This window comes from Montipora capricornis, chromosome 13 (assembly GCF_036669925.1).
Source record: "Montipora capricornis isolate CH-2021 chromosome 13, ASM3666992v2, whole genome shotgun sequence".
NCBI lineage: Eukaryota > Metazoa > Cnidaria > Anthozoa > Scleractinia > Acroporidae > Montipora > Montipora capricornis.
This window is the reverse complement of record NC_090895.1, coordinates 25,832,061-25,854,755: the sequence shown is the minus strand read 5'-3', so window position 1 is coordinate 25,854,755 and position 22,695 is coordinate 25,832,061. Positions and strand designations below refer to the sequence as shown.

General features: G+C 38.4%; 2 protein-coding genes across 2 annotated transcripts in view; one reads left to right on the top strand and one right to left on the bottom strand.

The window, feature by feature from the left end:
• The first annotated feature begins 50 nt into the window (after nt 1-50).
• LOC138028209 (26S proteasome non-ATPase regulatory subunit 1-like) lies at nt 51-21,802 on the top strand. The gene is made up of 33 exons (XM_068875655.1): nt 51-170; nt 712-755; nt 1,176-1,249; nt 1,343-1,406; nt 1,526-1,631; nt 2,920-3,059; nt 3,790-3,852; nt 4,201-4,278; nt 4,683-4,748; nt 6,029-6,097; nt 6,726-6,913; nt 7,360-7,432; nt 8,418-8,555; nt 9,011-9,099; nt 9,237-9,315; nt 9,569-9,668; nt 10,234-10,307; nt 10,510-10,570; nt 10,681-10,731; nt 10,834-10,910; nt 11,072-11,131; nt 11,528-11,683; nt 12,996-13,060; nt 13,867-13,981; nt 15,176-15,232; nt 15,306-15,468; nt 15,987-16,156; nt 16,940-17,032; nt 18,606-18,689; nt 19,609-19,749; nt 20,489-20,539; nt 20,741-20,816; nt 21,531-21,802. The coding sequence occupies exons 1-33, from the start codon at nt 152-154 to the stop codon at nt 21,614-21,616; spliced, it is 2,970 nt and encodes a 989-aa protein (XP_068731756.1). The 5' UTR covers nt 51-151; the 3' UTR covers nt 21,617-21,802.
• A 290-nt stretch (nt 21,803-22,092) lies between these two features.
• LOC138028210 (leucine-rich repeat-containing protein 74B-like) overlaps nt 22,093-22,695 on the bottom strand; it is a 2,330-nt gene continuing 1,727 nt past the window's right edge. Inside the window, exon 3 of the mRNA XM_068875656.1 lies at nt 22,093-22,574. Coding sequence (XP_068731757.1) covers nt 22,205-22,574 — 370 coding nt within the window. The 3' untranslated portion in view covers nt 22,093-22,204. The remainder of the gene's footprint in view (nt 22,575-22,695) is intronic.

The following is a 22,695-nucleotide window of genomic DNA, read 5'->3' as shown; positions in this document are numbered from 1 at the left end:
TTCTGGGGGAATAACTTATTAGCAGGCCAGGTTACCTGTTGAAAAGGCTCGGTTACCCGTGCACAGGAGGAAAAGCAAAAAAGCCCATGTGAAAAGAGAGTTGTCATCTCTACTTAATTTGTTCGTGGATTTGTTAGATTTCTTCTGAATCATGAGCCTGACTTCAGCAGGTAAGTCCCTCGATTTTCGTAGAAGTCTCTTGCTCACAAAGGTACCTTAAAATCTAAATAGATGTACTACAGTTGCCGCCATCCATGCCATGTTGTCATACAATCATTTTATGACTAAGCAGAACAGGGTTGATTTAGAAGATAACTGAATACATTCTTGGTAGCCAGACCATACTCACCAATTTCTTATGTTGTGTTATACTTGGTGTTTCACTAAGCGTACATACATGGGCGCTCGATTTTGGGAGTTCTTACTACATGTCACATGCAAGTATCGCGAAGAAAAAAACAAAATAGGTTTAAGATAAATTGATCTCTTGACTCACTGATAGTACTATCTTGTATTTAAGACGTAACCTTAAGTTATTGTTCTGACAACATTTGAACAGGGACCTTTGAGAACAACTTTAGATTTTAGATGAGTGCAGGAGTTGAACCTGGAAACTCTGGTTTGCAAGCATGATGCCCTAGCCATTTGACCATCTAAATTAAAATTGCTTGCAACTGTATGTTGTTTACAAATCTTTTTTTCTTGAACTAGCGGGTCTGCTGGCTTTACTGGATGAACATGAGCAGGATCTAAAGGTTTGTACAACCCGTACATCCACCCATTGACTCCTAGGAGTGGGTTAACAACCCTTACAACCTGTACATCCTCTTTAACCAATTCGCCTTAATCAGACGGCAGCCATGTTGAGTCCTGGGGGTTTGAAAACTTTTGCCATTCCCAAACATTTCAACTCATTGGCTCGGGGTACAACATCTACTGTCTGAGGTCAATATGGCTGCTGCACGAATAAGGCCCATTATAATCTTTTCTGGCCTTGCATTCTCACTCTCCATTATTCATGTAACTTGTCTTCCAACAACAAAAAAACTCTTATTCCTGAAGCAGTGTACTGCCACATGCACTGTAATGGCAGAAAGTCTTGTTTCACAAATTTCACTCATTCACTTACTGTACTGTACTGGTAAATCCTCCAAGTAATTTTTTTTCTCCCACAGGTGTTTGCCCTCAAAAACCTTCACCACATAGTTGATGTATTCTGGGCAGAGATTTCAGAATCTGTAGACAAAATGTAAGTGATGGTCATGATCCATTTGTTTCTTTTTGTTTACTGCTACGTTTCTTTGACTCCTTTAATGCCACTTGTCTACATTTCTTTTGTTAGAGAAGTACTGTACGAAGATGAAGCATTCAAACAAAGGCAGCTGTCAGCTTTGTTAGCTTCCAAGGTACTGCATCTTTTAAGGCATGCAGAGAATACAATCCACAGTTTTGGTCTTCTGTACAATGTATGACAATATGCATGTAGTTCCTACTCATAATGATTAATTTTCGCTTTGCTTTGTAGGTGTATTACCATCTTGGAGCTTATGAGGATTCTTTAACGTATGCCCTTGGTGCTGGCGATCTGTTTGATGTCAATGGTCACTCCGAATATGTAGAGACTATAATTGGTACTGTTCTACTTCACTGAAACATAAATTTTTATTGCACATGACTCTGTACTTCAGCCAACATTACATGTACAGTAAATATTGAATACTGTACGTAAACGCTAACTTTAAAAATAAGTCTAGTACTGTGAAGCTCACACTCACTCTAAGAGAGTCTTTTCTTAGCTGATAGGAACTGAGTTTTAATTTGACAATGTAAAAATCCATAAGATACAATATACCGTAAACGTCCATGGATAAGCCGCACTTTTTTTCACAAAATTGAAGCCATAAATCAAGGGTGCGGCTTATCCATGGATACATCTGTGTTTGGAGTTTTAAAAAAACCTATTAGTTGTAATTAATATTCATACAACTTCTTAAGATCTCAGTAACGAAACATAAAAAAAACTGAGAGCATGTTGCTGTTGTTCATTGGCTTTTTAATGAGTGGTGGCTCAAAGGAGCCGTTTGTCTTCGAGTGTTTATCGGCGAATCTTGCTCTCCAAGAGTTCTTTCAAGCGATCGATTAATTTTCGCTGTACTCGAACAAGTAAGCACCAACCTACAAGGAATCTCCATGGCATTCCTCCGCACAGCTGTTTGCAGTGACGTCTTTTGCCAGTCACTTCCACGCATATCTTTCCGCCACATGCCATGAAATACCACAAAATTCGTGAGTACTCGCAAGGTAAATGGCCAACTGTTTCGTTGTCCTTGACCAACTTCTCGGCAAATTTGTCGACTGCATTATCAAGCTCCTGTTCTGCATGAATTTTTTCGCCTATTGCGGGTTTCCAAACATCATGGTCATGATACCCAGGCCCTGGCCCAGACTCCTCCCCACGTTTAAAGCTTGGCTACTAAGCACTTGTTCGTTTTCAACTTAATGCTGAAACCTTGATTGTTTGTCCTTGTTGGTTTATAGCAATAGAACGTTACTGGAACTTCAAACTTTATTGTACTACATTTTTTTCCAAAATGTGCGCTTCTAAATTCGGGGTGCGGCTTATCTACGGATGCGGCTTATACATGGACGTTTACGGTAACTGGTCACCCAAAATAGGAAACAAACAATGTTATTTTATTGATTGAAAATGTACAGAACAGTCAACAGCGGAAGTGTTTTTAGCCATCATGTTGAGCACATATGTACACTGTACATTATAATTCACTTAGATAAGAGTACAGACATTGATAGGGGGAATGAGATCTAAGGCCTTTTCTCTGCCACATGTAAGTTCTGTTTGGCATGTAGTGCAGAATAGTAAAAAGCGTGGTGAAATTTGTTTTTTTTTTTAAATCTTAGCCAAGTGCATTGATTCCTACACTGCTAAAAGGGTGCATAAAGCAGAGAATCCTGATGAAGATGTTACAATAGATCCAAGACTTGAGGCCATAGTGGATAGAATGTTCAAACGATGCTTTGATGATGGAAAGTATAAACAGGTATACATGTATATGATGTACATGAAGAGATCTACACAAGCGTTGCCCATTAACTACTCTTCTCTTATTATTCTTGACATGGTAACCTTAATAAAATTATCTCCCAATTGCTCGAATAATAGGATTTTTTACTTCAACCTTTTGCTTCAACATCTCTTTGATTTTGTTGAATGATGTTGAGTGATGGAGTTGTCAAATGGTTTCAACATACATGTATCATTAAACATCAGTCCCAGGCTGCAGCGGTGGTTTTTACTATGAATACGGGTATGGATACATACCATTCTGGTGTCATTCCGCTTTATTCCAGAGTAATTCCACCTCATTACGGCATATTGCGGTTATAATAATTCTGTTCCATTCCTGTGTTTAGTAATGCCCCAGACCAGAGTTGCTCAAAGTATAGTAATAATGTATGCTTAGCATTAACCATTGAAACCTTCTGCAACATGGCTAAGGTCTTAAAGCCTTAGTCACCATCAAAAGTCCTAAGGGATATTATACGCTTGAAGAAAATTAATGGTGATTTTGAGACTAAGTGAAATTACATTCGCAAACAAAGTCAATAAAATGAGAAAGTGAATTCTAATAACAGTATCTCAAAAAACTAATTCTAAAACCTAAAAACTAATAATTATTGAGCATTTCCTGAAATATCGAAATCATGGTGTCATTCGTTAGGTGGACTGAATTAATTTAATTTAGACATTGGTCCCACCTTTTATTCTAGGCAGTTGGAATTGCTCTGGAGACCAGAAGACTAGATGTGTTTGAACAGGCAATTTTAAAATCGGTAAGAGTTTTCTTTTACAACTGTATCTATTGGAGACATTCCTGTTATATTTAATAGTATAAAATTAATACTACTGGGCCAGGTTGTTGGAAAGCTGATTAACTTAATCCATGATTAGTGTAAACTTTTTGGTGAAAGTTGCTTTTGCATATTTTTGTTTATAAAGATTGACTTCTTCTTACAGGGTTTTGCCGAATATCCGTGTTGAACAGCATTTTGGAGTATTGAAATATGGTTGGAATGGTTTATTTCTAATCTGGGATTAGTGTTAATCGGCTTTTGTATAACTGGGCCCAGATTGGTTCTTATAATAGTTGGTGATGGTTCTTTTCTCTTCTTTTTTGAAAGGATGATGTACCTGGGATGTTGAGCTATAGCCTCACAGTCTGTATGTCATTAATCCAGAGTAGACAGTTTAGGAATAAGGTAGGTTTGTGGTGTTAGGTTAGTTTAATTGTTAGAGTTTTATGTGCCTTCAAAATGCTTTGTAACAGTGGACAAAATTTATTGTGCATCAACACCACAAAAAATGGTTAATGATGTTTCATGTACTTGAATGTGTACTGAGGAAATCGTATTGCACAGCACAAATTTTAGTACCAGCTTCTGTGTATTATTATTTTTTTTTAGTTGAAATCATTGTTTGTGTTGTTTAATCTTTTGTTTTTGGGTTGATTACAAGAGAATGACATTACCTCATGAGAGCTGCTTAGATCTCTGCCTTACTTACAAGTACTGTAGGCACCAAACACAGGCTACATGTAACTGGCAAGAGGGAATAGTCATTGCTTACATTACTGAAAAGTACATTGCTTTTTGTTCCTTTGAAGGTTCTCAGAGTTTTAGTACAGTTGTATTTAAACCTTGCAACACCAGATTTTATTAGTGTCTGTCAGGTTGGTGGAGAGTTCTTGTTCTTCTGTCTGTTATTCCCTTGTCATGTGCATTAGGATTGTGTGACACTTGTACGGATTTGTTGATTTCTGCTTGGTCAATTTTAGACTCTAATGTTGACCATGTACATCTAGCCTAAGAGCTTTTCTGAAGATCACATCATTTTCTTGGAGTAGAAGTTGTGCATGAAGAACAAGAGATTCATTCACTGGAGCTTTTTTATGATTTATACATTTGGAGTCAGGAATTATATCATGCGTTTTTTTTAGGTTTTGCCTTTTATTGTTCCTTTACGTCTTTAGTTTAATTTTCTCTTAGTGAGACAACATAATGATTATTGCCATACATTTTGGTTCTGAATGCATGCAAGATAAAGATGATTAACGAATTACATTCACTTTAATTTTTCTTTCACTCTCACAGAATATTATGTACATGTACATAAAGTTAGGATAATTTTACAATATTGTTTTAACAAAACAATGAAAACAATACATACATGTATTGAAGAATAGAAAAGAATCAGAATAATTTACATTTCCTATATGAAAAATAACAGGGAAAAAGTACATAGGAGAAGAAAGAACAATAAGCTACATGTACTTAAGGTTACCATATACCTTCAGGGGTCTCTCGCGTCTGAGTGATGCAACTCCTCCGGTTTAAACTGTAGATACCTAAACCCCTAAATTAAAGCTTACAGAGCTGGCTATCAAACCATATCAAGAATTTAGAAATTAAATGAATTGTCGAAGTTTTCACGACCTCTAAATGCGAGCATCCGAATCACCTTTTCAAAGCTACAAGTCAAAGCAAATTTTGCTTTTCGAGCAATGAGCAAAATGTCTGCAAGTATTATATGTTTAACCATTGAATAAGAGATTTATTATTCCACTACAAAAAAGGAGTTATTTTGCTCAATTTTATTTGGTGAGAGTGTTTTGAAAAAAATGGATCATCTTTCCTTCAGGACGCAAGTGAATGATGTAAACAACACAAAAAGCCAGCCATAGATCTTTACTTGATTGGATAAACAAAATGACGATTGACAAGCGATGACAAGCCAAATTCGCACTGACAGGCCTTGCATCATGTTGAAAACAATTTCTTTCATTGACAAGCTCCCGTTCCGTCTGTATTTGCTCTGTTCTAAACTGGTCAAACCGGGACACTATATTGTATTACCGTCTCATATTTTGCGCGCTCTCTTGACCAAATATGGTAAAATGGCGTAATGGTGGAATAATAAAGGAATGTAATCATTATTTCTACCATTTTTCAGTGCTTCATTTTTCTTGATGATGCCCAAGGAGTAGCTGATATTCTTGAAAAACTCATAAAAGACAATGAGGTAAGTAGAAAAAATAATAATTATAGACACAGTCACATGTACAATTACATGTACTGCAGCAGCAAAACAATAACAATATACTGTTAAAGAACTCTAAACAGGGTTCATGATCATTATTACTATGACTGTGTTATCTCGGTTTAGTAAGAAGCCACAGGTCTCGAGAACTTTTCTAATGATGATAATAATAATAATAATAAGAAGAAGAAGAAGAAGAAGAAGAAGAAGAAGAAGAAGAAGGAGAAGGAGAAGAAGAAGAAGAAGAAGAATGTAGAATTGTTTTCAATTGAGTGCCAAAAGTAACTAGCGAATTGCTCTGGTTTTGCATTACTTCACTCAGTGATTGGTTCAAAGTTCTTGCGCCACTTTTTCAACCAATTACAAGTGAAACCAAAACCGCTTGGACATTTTCTCGTGCTTTAGTTCAAGTTTTGATTGGCTTACTGGATTGGCTCCCTCCTTTTTGATTGGCCAAAGTAATTACTTTGGTTTTGGTTTAACGTCACTCGATTGAAACTCACTCTATTACTAGTATTATTATTATTATTATTATTATTATTATTATTATTATTATTAATGTTATTAATAGCTGAATCATAATGAACAATGTTGATGTTTGATTTAACAGAAAGATCAGACATTGATGGCATACCAGATTGCTTTTGATTTATATGAAGGAGCAACACAACAGTTCCTTTCATCTGTAACATCAGCCTTGCAAGCCACAGTTCCTTTTGTGTCCAGCAATGAAACAGGATCCTCTGATGTTTCCACAGAAGGCAAAACAGATAAAAATGGCTCTGTGGAAAAGCCAAGGTACGTGTACAGGTACTGTGTAACGTGTGAGTGGTAAGAAGACAAACGTTGTGTTGCTTACATGTATGTTTTTCAAGTTACAACTTCTTGTGGGCTAAGTTGTAACTTAAAATATGAACTTGAATGACTGATTATGCAGGAATAATAATTTTATTATTATACATGTAGCATGTACAGTTGTCTTACACTATTAAAGCATGATGGCCAGGGATACTAAGTACATGTATAATCCTAATTTTTTGGCTGTAAAACATAAGTTGGTCACTGTACTGTATGTGCAGTTGTTGGTTGGTTCTTTGTCAGTTGCGGTGATATACATTTTACATGTACCCCTTAAAAGTCATCTTATAATAATATTACCTGTATCTGCAATGCCAACAAAGCCTTTTCCCAGCTGTACATGGATGTACAATATGTACCTGTGATTGTTCAATTTGTCTTTTTAGTGAGAGTGAAATGGAAACAGATGAAGGAGAGAAAGAGGTTCCAGCAAAGAAGCCCAAAACAGAACCTGCACTGGTAAGACACCTGCTAATAAAATTAATGCTTTGCTAACACATACTTCTTTTACATGATGTACATTGTACAGTATCCCGACTGAGGTGATTACATTCAATAGGCCACTTTTGAAAACTAATACCATAATACTCTTTGTTTGCCCCCCCCCCCCACCCCCCCGTTTTTCTTGAGACAAACAATGGTCCCAAGAGAAAAAAAAACATTTTTTTATGCAAAATTCAGGAGAACGAAGAGTATTGTGGTATTTTTGAACATGGCTTGTAGAACTAAGTTATTACTCAATCAGTTGATAGAAGATGAAATAAATAATAAAGAATAAGTGATTTACAGGGTGGAAGTCTTAAGTAAATTGATTAGCAATTTTAATAATTTGTTTAATAAATTTATCACATACAGGGCAAAATTACTGAATGCTGATTGGCTGAGATGGAGGGCATGATTACTTGATTGTGATTGGTTAACAGTTGCTTACCCAGAGCAAGTGAAGTTAAAAGAGAATCTTTTTCCAAATTAAACTAAAATGTATTAATTTTTTTATATGTGGCACATATAAAATACATTTTAAGCACTATTTCTGTTGACAGCAACGATTCATTGAATTGAACTTTAACCAAACGGGAGCCGTGTTGACTGTCATTTGTCACGGCATAGACGGGCTTCCCTCAAAAGTTTTGCCCTTTACATGAAATCGCAATGTACCCTCGTGTAATTAAGGATTAATTTCACTTACATACAATGTATTTTCAAAGTTTCCCAAATTGCGCTCATCACTTCGCAACTCGGGCAATTTTGTAAAATTAATCCTTAATGTTTTTTTGTGCTCATGGTAATATTACATAACTTATGCTAATAACTTGATTTTTAAAAACTACATGTATGATAAATTATTTTTTTTTATATGTGAATTTTTTGTATTGGTTGTCAGTCTTTTTTTAAACTAAATTATTGGTGTATTAATTTTTGTCCATCACATTTCAATTGTCAGAGCGAGAGTGACAAAAAGCTGGTGGACAAAGTGAACAAGCTTGTAGCCATCTTGGGTGGGGAGACAACAATCGCTCTTCATCTTGAGTTCCTTATCAGAAACAACCATGCTGATCTTCTCATTCTCAAAAATACTAAAGTAGGTGAATACTGGATGTTACTGAATTATTTCATCGCTGTTTTTCTGCAAGTTTCTTTTAATATTTGCAAAATTCAAATGTTGCCTCCCATGGCATTTTGTGGAATTCATTAATTTTTTTTTTCTGTTAGTCTTGTTTCCCATTCCAGCATCTCTTGATGGTCATTAACTACATGTATCAACAGCCCACAAATAATTATTATAAATTTATGTGAATTTCATGATCAGCCAGTTCCGCTGCTAACTTAAATCTGTACTAGCTTTAGTGGAGAAGTCGTCTGAAATTAAAAGGGTTATATTGTTTATACATGTAATGTTTGTTTACAAGTTTAATTTTTATGGAACATAGTTGAAAACATCACCATAATAAAATATTATGTTTGATACTTGTATAAAATGTATGAATTTTGAGGTACACTTTACAGGTATGTGTATTGTGTTTTCTTGCTCAACAGGATGCCTCCAGAAATTCCATTTGTCACACAGCTACAGTCATAGCTAACTCATACATGCACTGTGGGACAACAAGTGACACTTTTCTTCGGTATGAGGTCGCATTTAAAATGTACTTTTGATGTGATTATTTCTTTTCAGCGTCTCAGCATTTCATGCATGATTATGTCCAATGTCAACTTCATTAAAAAAGAATGATCAATGTGTTTGTCTCTCTTTTGTCAACAGGAATAACCTTGAATGGCTGGGAAGAGCTACCAACTGGGCCAAATTCACAGCAACTGCCAGCTTGGGAGTAATTCATAAGGTTTGTTTTACATGTAGAAGAGAGTACTACAGTGTACTAGTATTCCTTTAAACCTCCTTACTTTTTTCGCTTGATTTTTAATCTTCAACCTACAGCAATACTTTTGACATTTCTGTAGAGATGACAAGGTTAAAATAGTTTTTCATGCTTAACCCATTGACTCCCAGGGGTTCCCCACTGACGAGTAAAATTGTCTGGCGTTAGACAGACCAGTTTAGGCCGGTTTGTACATCTGAATGGTTTGTTTTCATAGGGTCATGAACAAGATGCTCTGAAACTGATGTCCACCTACCTCCCCAAAGATGGCAGTGGAGGCAGTGCTTACCAGGAAGGGGGAGGACTTTTTGCTCTAGGTAAAAATCAGCAACAACGTACTATAACCCACTAACTCCTAACCTACCCCCCCCCCCCCCTCTCCATTGACAAGTAACATCGTGTAGCTTTAGACACAGAAAATCTACTGTACTACTGTAGAGGTTGGAAACACATTGACTACTGAGCCACCCCACATTGATAAGTAAAACTATCCAGTATTAGACAGAGTAAACACACAACATAGAAGACACTACTTATATCTTGTCCTTCTTTTTTCTTTTTCATCAATTTTCACTACCTCACAGGTATAACGTTGCACAGAGATTCACAAATTCACAATGACAAAGTCATTGTGTTTTCTTTACTTTTGCTCATCAAAAGCATCCTTTGCTGGCCAGTAAACCTGAGGCCATCAGAGACCAGCTCACACCATGTTTTACATGTATGTGGCCCGCCTCTTCTTCTGGGCCTGTCCACCTGAAAGATTATTGATCTTCTCAACCCGAGACACACTTTGCTGCATGTGCCCAAACCAATGTGGATGCCTTATACAGCTGTACATGTATTCTCATTTAACCAAATGTTTGGTTTCTATTCTTGCAGGACTGATTCATGCCAACCACGAAGGAAAGATCATTGATTATTTACTACAACAGCTCAAAAATGCAACTACAGATGTAAGAATGGATTCTATCTGGCATGAATGTCGCCAACAGTTTAGTGTGCTCATTGGACGTACCATGTACATGTATTTTTAACAACACAGCAGAAGCTTGTATCTATTCATCCTAATTGGTCAGATGTACATTTGTACAGTGTAGGCTCCTCCATTCTGAAAAAGTGTACAATCATGTTTATGTGTTTTTTTCTTGTTTTTAGATGGTGCGACACGGAGGATGCCTTGGTCTTGGTCTTGCTGCAATGGGCTCTGCTAGACAAGGCAAGATGCACTATTTTAAAGAAAATTAACCTAAGCTTGGCTTGTTAACAGTAATTGAAAACCTTAAACTTACCATAAAGTTGTGTTTTCTCTTTGTACTGTACATGTAGATGTTTATGACCAGTTAAAGACACAACTGTGGGAAGATGATGCTGTCACAGGTTAGTCTTTCATTCTATGAAACATGTTTCTGTTCAGTTGACAGATCTGCTCTTTTACACTTGCAAGTTCTAAAGTACATTTTTCCACTGCCATGTTTACAGGAGAAGCGTGTGGTCTTGCCATGGGATTGGTCATGTTGGGATCTAAATCTGCCACAGCTATTGAGGAGATGGTTGGAGTAAGTACAGCTGTAGGTTGTTGTCAAAACGTATTTTACACATGTACAACTGTATGTCCATCCTTAATTTTTACAGAACATTCATTTTATGTATACATAATTTATTATCTATGTGTACTGTCAATCAAGAGCAAAATGTTATGATGTTACTCTCTTGCCAGTATGCTCAAGAAACACAGCATGAAAAAATCTTACGAGGTCTGTCCCTGGGAATTGCTTTGGTAAGTTAATTTAGGGGTTCACTCATTTACGTAGTTTATTAACTAAGAATATGGGGTAATAAGCTGAAGGAATGATTAATTTTGTTTGGGAGTTATCCTTCTACTGGAATAGTTGAATATTTCTTTCAGCCATATTGCTGCAGGCAGAAGCCTAATATCTGGAATATCTAGAATAATGCATTATAATTTAAAAAAAGATTAATTTTTTCACTCAACCACAATGTACTGTATTTTTATCCAAAAACTCTGGCATATGAGATATATAACTTACATGTATGCAAGACATCATGAAGTGTCCTCAGCTTAACACAGAATCATTGCTCCTTAAAAAATCATTCTTGACAAAAGTGAGAATAAAAGGTTGTAAGATTGAGCTTCCGTTCCTTGGATGTTCAGGTGATGTATGCCCGCATGGAAGAAGCAGATGCCTTGATTGAGAGCCTTATGCAGGACAAAGATCATAATCTGCGACAGAGTGGCATGTATACTGTGGCTATGGCCTACTGTGGGACTGGCAACAACAAGGCTATCAAGAGACTGCTGCATGTTGCAGTAAGCTACAACATTTCAATTAATTTTCTATGTGCATATTATACGATATTATATACGACTAATAAATCACAATCAGTTACCATCATAAATCCTCGTTTTGTTGATACAGTACACTGTACATGTATAATTTTTATCATCATCATGAGCAAAAAAGACTTACCTCTTACTAACCGAGTTTGAGATCCATTCCGTAAGTTACAGACTGATTTTTTTCACACTCTGGCCGTAAATCAACAAAAAAACAAGGATACATAACTTACAGTATCGACCAAGAAAACGAGGTTAGTAAGACATTTACATGTACATGTATTTGTACAGTCAATGAAAAAATAAGGAAAGGAAACAACATTTAGTTTAACTGCCACAAATGATCGGTATAATTTTTTTCGGTCAAAATCTGAAAAAACGAATTAGGCGCATTTTAAACGTCTCATTTCACATGTGCCGAATCTAATGCAAATGAGAAAAATCTGTTGTTTTTGCTCATTTGCGTTAGATTCGGCACATGTGAAATGCGACGTTTAAAACAGGCCTTAATCTCATTGGCTATTTGAATACAAATGTAGTTGCTTGCAAGATTCAAACAGTTTCACATGTTTATTTTACAGAAACAACATGAAGAACCTGCTGGAAATTGTTGCATTAAAAATTTCAATTTATCGGGCTGGACAGCGGGTTGTCATGCAGTAAAGTACAGCCCAGTAAATTTGCCAATCACAGCATGCATACTATCCAAGAGACATACATGTAAAGGAGGTTAAATGCCATTTAACTGAGTGAACAACTAGGAGCGACTGCACTAAATTGTTGTCAGTGGTTTTGTTACATGTATATTGGTGCATGCAATGGATTCCTTGTGCTTTGTGTGGTACAGCTTATTCATCAGTGTGGCAGAAAGAAGGAGCATTTTGTGCGGAGCATTTAGCCCTCCCCCCTCTACTTTCCTCTGTTTATCAGTGTGACGCATGCCTGTCTTCTCGAGGGTGTGGGGGCTTATGGCTGGTTTGTCCGGTTTTGCCAGCCATCAGTGCAGTCTCCATCAATAATTATTATTCTTGGAGCTGGCTGCCAATAGTGGAAGCTCCAGGATAGTCTATAGTCTATAGTCTTTTAAGCTTACAAAAAATTAAAGTCAATCAACTTTGGTACATGTATAAAATCAAATCTGTATTGTAAATGTAGTTTGCCAGTGTCGTTGTACTAAAACTGGTCAGGTTAGTTATCTGAAGTCACCCTTGGATGTTTGGTTGACCCAAAGAAAACCCATAGAAACATTTTCTCAAATCTGCCAATTTTGCTTCTTTTATTGTAGGTCAGTGATGTCAGTGATGATGTCAGAAGAGCAGCAGTGATGTCATTAGGTTTCCTTCTTTTTAGGTGAGTTCATCACATTCTGAATCAGGTGTTGTGAATGTCCTAGTAATAATCAAACCAACATCAAAATACACATGCATGAAAAAGAATGGCATCACTGGATTTCCCTCAGTTGTCTTTGGAGCATAATATTACATATATTTTAAAAGTGTAAGAGTCATAAAACTAGTTTGAAAATTTTCTAGAGTTGACTGCACAAAGAAACTCTTCATGTACTTGCTAGTGGTTTGAGACCCAATAAAACGTGACCTGCGAGTTTTATTGAACGGCTTCAAAAACATTCCGCAAAAAGCATGCCCCTCTCAAGTCCGAACAAAGTTTAGCGCATTTCCGAGTTGCTGCATGCCTCAGTTTCAAAGCAAGCTCTGGTTAACAACCATTCAAATGGAAATGAGTTGCATTTTGTTATGCAAGTCAAACTCTATTCCCTTACAATAGTTGAGCACCAAGACTCACTTTGAAACTGAGACAAACAGCAACTCGGAAATGGCCCATTGCGAGAATTAGCCATTAGCATTCAAGAAAAACAAGCTATGTCTTATTAATATGCTTTATATGAAGAAATCTAATGAGGAGTGTTTTATCAGTTTTAAAGCTCTTGCACATGACTTCTTTTACCGCGACCTGATAGGCTGTTTCGCTCATGAATTATTAATGAGATTTCAAGTGTTTTCATATACATGTACATGTAGTTTATTTACTTTGCTTTACTTCCACTGATGCTTACAGGCTATGTTTGCATGATAATTTTCTGGCAATTTATGGTATGCCTGGCAATAATTTTCATTTGTTTTCATTTTCAATGGTAGAACCCCTGAGCAGTGTCCCAGTGTCGTTTCATTGTTATCAGAGAGTTACAACCCTCATGTGAGATATGGGGCTGCTATGGCCTTGGGTATTGCATGCGCAGGCACTGGCCTCAAGGTAATTATAGAGATAAATTACAAATTATTTGGTTTGACTTTACTGCTGCCTCGATTGTTCCAAGGATGGGTAGCTTTACCCTGTGGAGAAGTCTTGATCGGTTTACGTTTTTAACAGTGGGTTAGGTTTCTGCACTTCTGCGTTGCTAGCAAGGCGACACTGTATATGTATTTAACAACTGTTTAACACTGAAGTGGAGATGGCTACTGGTGGCACTCACTGGTACTAAATGTCCACCCACCACTAGCCACCCACACTGAGGTGAATAGTTGTTTTAGTATATACTAAAACAGTGAGTTAATATAGCAGAAAAATATTATTTTAACTTATTATTCCTGCAACGATTACAATGTTTTTTGGGGCAAATCCCGCTTGAGTTGCTCAGGAGGTGGATAGTTAACAATTATTAGGGTGCAGGGCTGGCGCAGTGAGAGCACTCGCCTCCCACCAATGTGGCCCGGGTTCAATTCCCAGATTCGGCGTCATATGTTGGTTGAGTTTGTTGGTTTTCTACAATAACTCTTCTCTGGGAGGTTTTTCTCCAGGTACTACGGGGTTTTTTCCCCGCTTCTCAAAAACCAACCTTTGATTTCCTTTGCGTTAATTGTTGATTTCAGTTTACAGTGTCACTAATTAGTGCTCTTCCTTTAACCTCTTCCATCTCGTCCAAACACGTTTTTTATAGATTTTAGTGACTTTGACGCCTGAAAAAAAAGTCATTTGAAACCTGACACTTCCGGTTCAATTTTCCCCACCCCACGCAGGCAAAGGTCAAATGCCCCACTCCCCGGGCAGAGAGGATAGTCAAATGCCTGTGGTTTGCCCAGGGATGGGGGGGGGGGGGGGGGGGGGGATGTTGAAGTTTCGATTTGATCGGCGCATAAATAGCCAACGAGGTTCCAAAGCATATTCGGAGTTTGAGCAGCAAATCAGAGCGCGCTCTCAACATTATCCACTGTTTTAGTTCATGTGTATACGAAAAATTATTATTGTGGTAACATACTTATGTTCTCTTGGCAGTGTACCACTTCATTTGGTATCAGATACTGACTAATAAATAACCAATATTGGCTTAACTTGAGGCTTTGTTTGTTTCAAACTGTCTTTAAGTCTTTCTTGGCAGTCATTGTGAGTTCGTTGACACCGTGTCTAAGGTGTGTCTTAAACCTTACTTTGGTTTCTTATCTCTGTCAGGAGGCTATTGGGCTTTTGGAACCAATGACGAACGATCCTGTAAACTACGTTCGACAGGTAAAATAATATAGCTCACGAAAAATGAATCTCTTTCTTATAGAGAGATGAGAATTTTTTTCTTTTTTCTTAGGGTGCTTTGATCGCCAGTTCTTTGGTGCTCATTCAGCAAACGGAGCTCGCATGCCCCAAAGTGGCTAAGTTCCGAGAGATTTTCGCAAAAGTGATCGGCGACAAACATGAAGATGTTATTGCTAAATTTGGTGCAACGCTGGCCCAAGGCATCCTTGATGCTGGTGAGTGTTATCGTTAGATTAGATAAGTACGTTGCTTTAAAATTCCTCCCATATTTTCAACATAAAAATTTGAGTTTTTCTGGCCTTGCCTTCAAAGAAGCAATACTGGCCCTCACATCCAGGCTTTGAATCTGTCTCAAATCACTGATTGATGGTATTGGGTAAGGAATTAGGACAAACCTGTTAAAACCTTAATTTATTTTTGGTTTTAATTTGAGTGAAAAGCAAATTCGCCCGTTAGTGGTCTGCCACCTGACATGAAGGAATGCATTTCGCTACCATGAAGTCTTGTTTTCGCGCAATTCGAGTCAGCGTTTAACGTGGGCTACACTTTATACATTACTCTGGTTGGTGACTTATCCACTGGACATCATTGACCATAAACCCTGTCATGTTATATTACAGCCTCGCTCTTGATAGTTTATGTTTGTAGTTGTTAAAAGTTATTGATGAAGGCCGGGACAGAGATAAGAGTCGATAAAATCTCGTGTTCTTCTTCTTTGTCTTTTTTTTTTAAGGTGGGCGAAACGTGACCATCTCGCTGCAGTCGCGCGCGGGCCACACTCACATGGCGACTGTAGTGGGCCTTTTTGTGTTCACTCACGTTTGGTTTTGGTTTCCTTTGTCGCACTTTATCTCTTTGGCCTTTACACCTGCCTGTATCATTGGCCTTAATTCAGACCTTAAGGTAAGCAGCCTTCGGAAATATGGAAATCGTGTTGGAATGCATGCGTTCAGTATGAGCAGAAACCCATGAGGGTTGAAACGTGTAACGCGCGTTCACAGCTTCCGAATATTCAGTGCGAACTGATTGGTTGAATGTTTCAGTGCTAAGTACCATATTTGGAAACCCCTCGCTCTTGTTGTTCCAAATATGGTACTCAGCAAATTGAATATTCAGAAGCTTGTTTCCCAGCACACGTTTCAACCCTTATGGGTTCCTGATATGAGGCAGTGCGGCACAGTTGTTAGGGCGCTTCCGTGAGATCCGGGGATCCCGGGTTCAAGACACGTTCTGGCCACTGGTTGAATTTGTTCATGGTAGTCCCTGGTTCAACTTCTCAGCTGCACTTGTACATAGCCAACTAGCTTGCGTCCGGCTATAGTTGGGTTTCTTAACAGATGTTCTTGAATGTTCTATTCTGTCGTGATTGTGTTCATTGGCCCTGAAAAGCCCCTATGGAGAGTGGTCAATTAAGTGTGTTTGTATGTATGGTGTCAAAGGGACATTTTGTCAGGAGACGCGAAACAGTCGTAGGTAACATGCTCACATGTAGGGAGAATTAATGAATTGATTAAAAATGCATTAATCCGGGGCTTACTCCAGCACAAGTTAGGTTAGTTTAGGTTCCCTAGTTTCAGGATCAGCCACTGACTGACATCCCTCAGCTAGTCTGGTAGCCCGGTAAATGCTCGGATAGTTAAGAAGAGTTGTCCCGGTGATGAAATGTGCCTTGCTGTTGCCTTTCAGATGCCAAAAATGCAGTTCAAATCGAACGCTAAACCGTCATTGTACGCTTACCCCGAGCCACTCAAACCTCCCAAGAAAGAGGAGAAAGAGAAGGTATGCATTGTGAAAAAATTTATCTATTGTTATCAGAGGCTATCCTCTATAGCCTACATCCTATATTAGCTGAAGAGATTTATTTCCCGATGGTGACTCGGGGATAGTCGGAAAAATTCCGAGTATTCCTGATCTTCCGATTACAGTCTGTACTAGTTCGGATGCTCGACCACTGAGCTATAAGAGACTGGTGGGGTCGGGACCATTGTGACTTGGGAATACTCGGAGCCAGGTGGTGAATTCTTGCAGTTACTGTATAGTGAAGGAGATGATACATGCATGTCAAACCCGCTAAATGAAAGTAGTAGATGTTATGCTTCGATACTCGGAAGATATCCGAGTGCTCTTTTGCGGGAGTCGAGCCTGCGATCTTCCGATTAGACGTTCGGTTGCTATACTACTGAGGTGTTAGGAGACTCGTGGAAGCTAAGCCATTAAAGGTTCATGTGACACTTTGTCCCGCCTTACTGCTAGGATCTGAATTGTCGAAATGAAGCATATTAACGCGATTGTACTCAAAGATGTTACGTGTTGCTAGATGTTTAACAAATAGATTCCATGTTGCCGTGCGTCTGTTCAGTAATAGATCACAGATGACGTCAAAATGTGGTAAGAACAAAAAAAGCACACGAGGCACACGAGGCACACGAGGCGATAGCCGAGTGTGTCACTGATGTTCTTACCACATTTTGACGTCTTCTGTGATCTATTACTGAACAGACCCACGGCAACATGGAATCTATTTGTTTTATACAATAAAGAATTAAACTTTATTCGCATAAAAGCTGATGGTGACGTCAATCGTGCGTCTGTCCTCTAATAGATCATAGGCAAGAACCAATCAAAATCCGTGAATAACTTGGGTTATTATATAATATATGTTAGATGATACTAGTTCGGATGATCTACCACTGAGCTATAGTGGGCATGACTTAAAGAGAAGGAATGGAGATACCTTGATTTTGTGGCTGATAAGCGTACTCAACTTCAGCGATCATACTCTACCCTGGACCTACAATCCCGGTCAAAACTGTTGGGACAATTCCCGCTTTTCCCCCTCGCCCCATAAAAATGTTGATTTTTCATTGTCTCCGATATCAAGATTAGTCCATCGATCGCTCGCATGTTTCAACATTGTCTGGGGAAAGGAGGACGCAAAAAGGGCAGCGAAAGAAGAAAACGCGTTGCTCATATAACGATGGAAGCACTTACAGTAAATTCTCTACGTTCCGCCCAAAATTTGACAAGTGTCCTAAGTCTTTGACCAGGATTGTAGTTGCACATACTCAACTTTCAGAACAAATTTGTCTTAATTAGCAGACGATTTTAGGATTCTACATACGCTATGTTACGGAAAGGTGGTCAAAGTCGCCGCGTATGTCATAGAAATGTTTAATTGCACGATGCTATTATTTCTTGCTTCGTTCCAAATGACTGAAGGTCTTGACCTACCACCATGCATAGGACGCTTCCGAACAGATCGAGCTTAATACCTACTAACAGGGAGGTCATGTTCAACGAGATCGCAGTGCATGGCTGTGGATATAATAGTTTTCGATTTGTTTTGATCTAGGTTACCACAGCAGTGTTGTCAATCACGAATAAAATAAAATCGAGAGCCAAAAAATCAGAGGCCTCTGAAGACAAAATGGACGTGGTAAGATTTTTGTCACATTGGGACTCGACATTTACATGTAGTTCTCTTCGATAACCATTAGTGCAAAAGATATATTGTACCCTTCTTCTTCAGTATAATCTGTACTAGCTTTATGACGTTCATCAATTTATTGGCTCCCGCGACATTACACGTTTTGTGTTTTTAATCGGAAGTTCTCGGAATTAAGAACTGTGGAAGCGTTTCAACTTGGAAATTTGGGACCGGAAGGAAGGGGAACCAGATAATAATGCTTTACATCTGACGTCACGACGGCCATGTTTGTGTACGGAACAATTCACTAATTGCACAATCCCATAATACACCTCTATTACCCCCCAAAACGTTTGCATAACCATTGTTTGCAATTTCTCCTGGGACATAAAAATGTCCCAAGAGAAGTCGAAAACAATGCCTATGCAGAGTTTTGGGGGACAAAGGAGGTGTATTATGGGATTTGTGCAAGTATTGAATGCAGTAAAATGTATTTTGGGAATTTGACTCTTATTCAAAACTTGTGGGGCCATTTTCTGTTGTTTTGTACACCAACATGACCGTCTCATCACGTGGATGCAAACCGAGAGTAAGAAGAATACTGAAGAAGGCTTCCAAAAAGATAGGTTCCGGGAAACCTTGTTTGACTTTATGAAACATGTTTTTTTATTTAGAAGTATAACAGTTGCATATGTTTGCGGTTAGATGCGTTATGAATCGTGGGTGCAACATAAATAACGAATAACAAGTTTAAATAATAAGTAATGAATAAGTGGGTGCGAAAGTCAGGAATGATAAATGATAGGCATGTCATTGGAAATCTAAGGCACGCTTTTAGGTATGTTCTTTTTGTTGATTTTCGACCGAAGCGTCATTTCAAAAATAATGCCATGTAAATAAATACTTACGGTAATGGAATTTTAATTAGGCTGAGAAGGAAGACGACAAAGAAAAGAATAGCGAGGAATCGACGATTGAAAAGAGTGAAAAGGAGAGCAGTGAGAAGATGGAAGAAGAAGAACCCGACTTCGAACTGTTGGAAAATCCGGCTCGGGTGCTTCCAGCACAGGTAGATGTCAAACGAGGGACGTTACTGTTTTGGGTGCCTGGTGATCCAAGGGGTCACAAGACTGCCTAATTTGGTTAAATTAATGGGGACACAGTCTTTCAGTGAGTGATTAAGATATTCCGAAGTTAATCCAAAGTGGACTATACAAATCCCCTTCGGAGTTCGGCTGGTTGCGATTTTAGCGTGTACACTAAGAGACGAAGCCTTCGTTACTCTCGAGCGTGCCGGTATAGCCAGGACTTCTGTATTTTTGACATTTACCTCTTACTAAGCGAGCGCGAGGGCCGCACTGGGGAATATTGTCCCGAGGTCGTGGCAGTACGGACCGAGCGCACCGAGGTCTGTGCAAAAACGCCGACCGAGAGCCAATATTCCCCAGTACGGTCCCGAGCACGTGAGTATACCAGTTTATCAGAGTGCTCCATTTAGCCTGAGAATTGCTTGCCATAGATCGGTTTTCAATTGAGTGTCGAAAGTAATTACCGAATTACTTTGGTTTTGCATTACTTAACTCATTGATTGGTTCAAAGTTCTCGCGCCTTTTTTTCAACCAATCAGAAGTGAAACCAAAACCAATCGCTTTGTGTCAGCAACGTGTGATTACTTCGAGATTTGATTGGTTTACTGGATTGTCTCCGTCCTTTTTGATTGGCCAAAGTAATTACTTTGGTTTTGGTTTTACGACACTCATTTGAAAACTGCTCTATAATAAAACGATATATTTTTCTCTGCTTTTCAGCTCAAAGTGATTTCATTACCAGAAGGCAGTCGTTACATGCCACTGAAGCCGGTATAGTATTCATAGAATTGACAATTTGGTTTGTGTTTTGCTTTTGATGAACTTTCATTTTTACGAACCGGAGTTTAAAATGCATAGTATCATTAATCGAACAATCGTTAAGTTTCTTTCCCCAATCGTACGTAAGGTGCTTTTCACTATTAGATTCTCCTTGGTTGTGATTTTTGCAATTTTTGTTTGTTTGTTTGTTAGGTTAATGTTGGTGGAATAGTCATGATGACTGATTCGAAGTCTGATGAGCCAGAGGATCTAATTGAACCTCTTCCAGGTATATATCATAGGCTTCTATTAGAGTGGTTTTCAATTTAGTATCGTAAAACAAATACCTAAGTAATTACTTCGACCAATCGTAGCAGGTGCAAACAGCCCAACGAACCAATCCAAATTCGTAGTAATTCCATGTAACTTGCTCAAAGCGCGGAAAAAACCGCGCGTACAAGTCGCGATTTGTTTCGGTTTTCCTTCTCATTGGTTGATAAACTGGCGCGATATTTTTAAACCAATCACTAAGCGTAGCAATTGCAATCTCGTAATTATTAACGACAGTCATTGGAAAACTGCTCTATTCGTGATAATAGAGTATTATGTTTGACTGGTTTTATCCTTCGAAATATTAGTGTCGCTTTCTTGTCAAATTCAAACCGAGGATCGATGACCGAAGGTTTTCGGTCGAAACGTCTTTGTCAAGGTTTTACTGAACGTCGTTTGACGTTCAAACAAGTCAGTGTCCAACATTTCTTACAGTCATTATTCTCTATCTATCTTTTTGGTAAAATTGGGTTCTTCCCAAAAGTTTGAAAATTGATTCCACGATTGCTGAATGCTAACGCTTAGGTGTCCTTCAAGACTTTGGTGTCCCTTCCAAGCAGTGAAAGGGCACAATTAAAAGAAAAGTACTCTTTAGATGTTTCCCTTTATTTTGATTTTGCACTCGGTTTTTAAAGCTATTGTTGAATAAAACAATTTCTTGTTTTTCTTTCAGCTTCTTCCCCAATGGGTATAGGTGCTGAAGAGGACGAAGAAGAGCCAGAACCGCCTGAACCTTTTGAATACATCGACGAGGATTAACAATCGTTTTTGTCCAAGGAGATCTCATTGAAAATGCTTTTTTGGGTTTCAACAAAACCATGCAATGGACAAATTTTTGACATCAATTCCTTTGTGCGGACGATTTAGTCAGGACATCTGGAAATCAATCGTTAGTTTTTCCGCGCTATTTGGCACACTTACAATTAAAGGTAGATCTTTCCTGTACAGTAAGGCCTCATTTGAGTTTTTTATTGGGTTAACCAATTCAAATATCAAATAATTAAGGGGGTATTTGCATGAAAACCGGGACGAACTCACACCGGCATGAGTTCGTATTGGCCTCAACACATTGCTTTTTATGCGTTTACGTGAGACCGGCCTGACAATGAACTCAGACCGTTCTGACTTTTTGCTGGAACGATACGAGAAATTCTCGTACCGCTCTGAGTTCGTACCGTTCTCTTGTAAATGACAACAAATCTCAGACCGGGTCCAGAAATTTCAAGCCTGTATGCTTTTGGGTGAGCTATATATATTTATTTGACAAAACATCATTTCGACCCGAAACCAGGGACCAGCATTTCATTATATAACTCTTTGTGGATAAACCATAGAAATCGTAACAGGTCATTTACGCGATTTCAAGTAATGACTCCGTGAACCAAGGAACTCGTGAAACTCCACACTTTCATCCCCGTTGATATCCAGGGAATCAAACAATGCCCTGAGTTGGTGATCTTTCAGCGGAACATTAAGCTTTTTCATACCCGTAATAAACTCATTTTTGGTGATCGTTGAGGAGTTACCGTCTTTAGATATCATTCTGAATAAGTCAACAAGGCGAAGACCTTTAGTGCGTACGAAAGTAAGGAACATTTCCAATGCGTCTGGCTTCTTTACTCCCTTCTTTACGTCTCCCCCTCTTATGCTCACACCCCAGGAACAAGTGAAGTTGGGCCGTTCCTCCAGGAGACCGTCTAATTCGACCTCGCAATCCCTGCATTCAAAAAGGAAGAATTGATCGACTTGATTAAAAACGTCGGGAAAAATCCTGAAGCGCCACTCCCATTCCTATTCTACAGAATGAGTTTTGAGATAAACTTTGTTCGACCATGTGA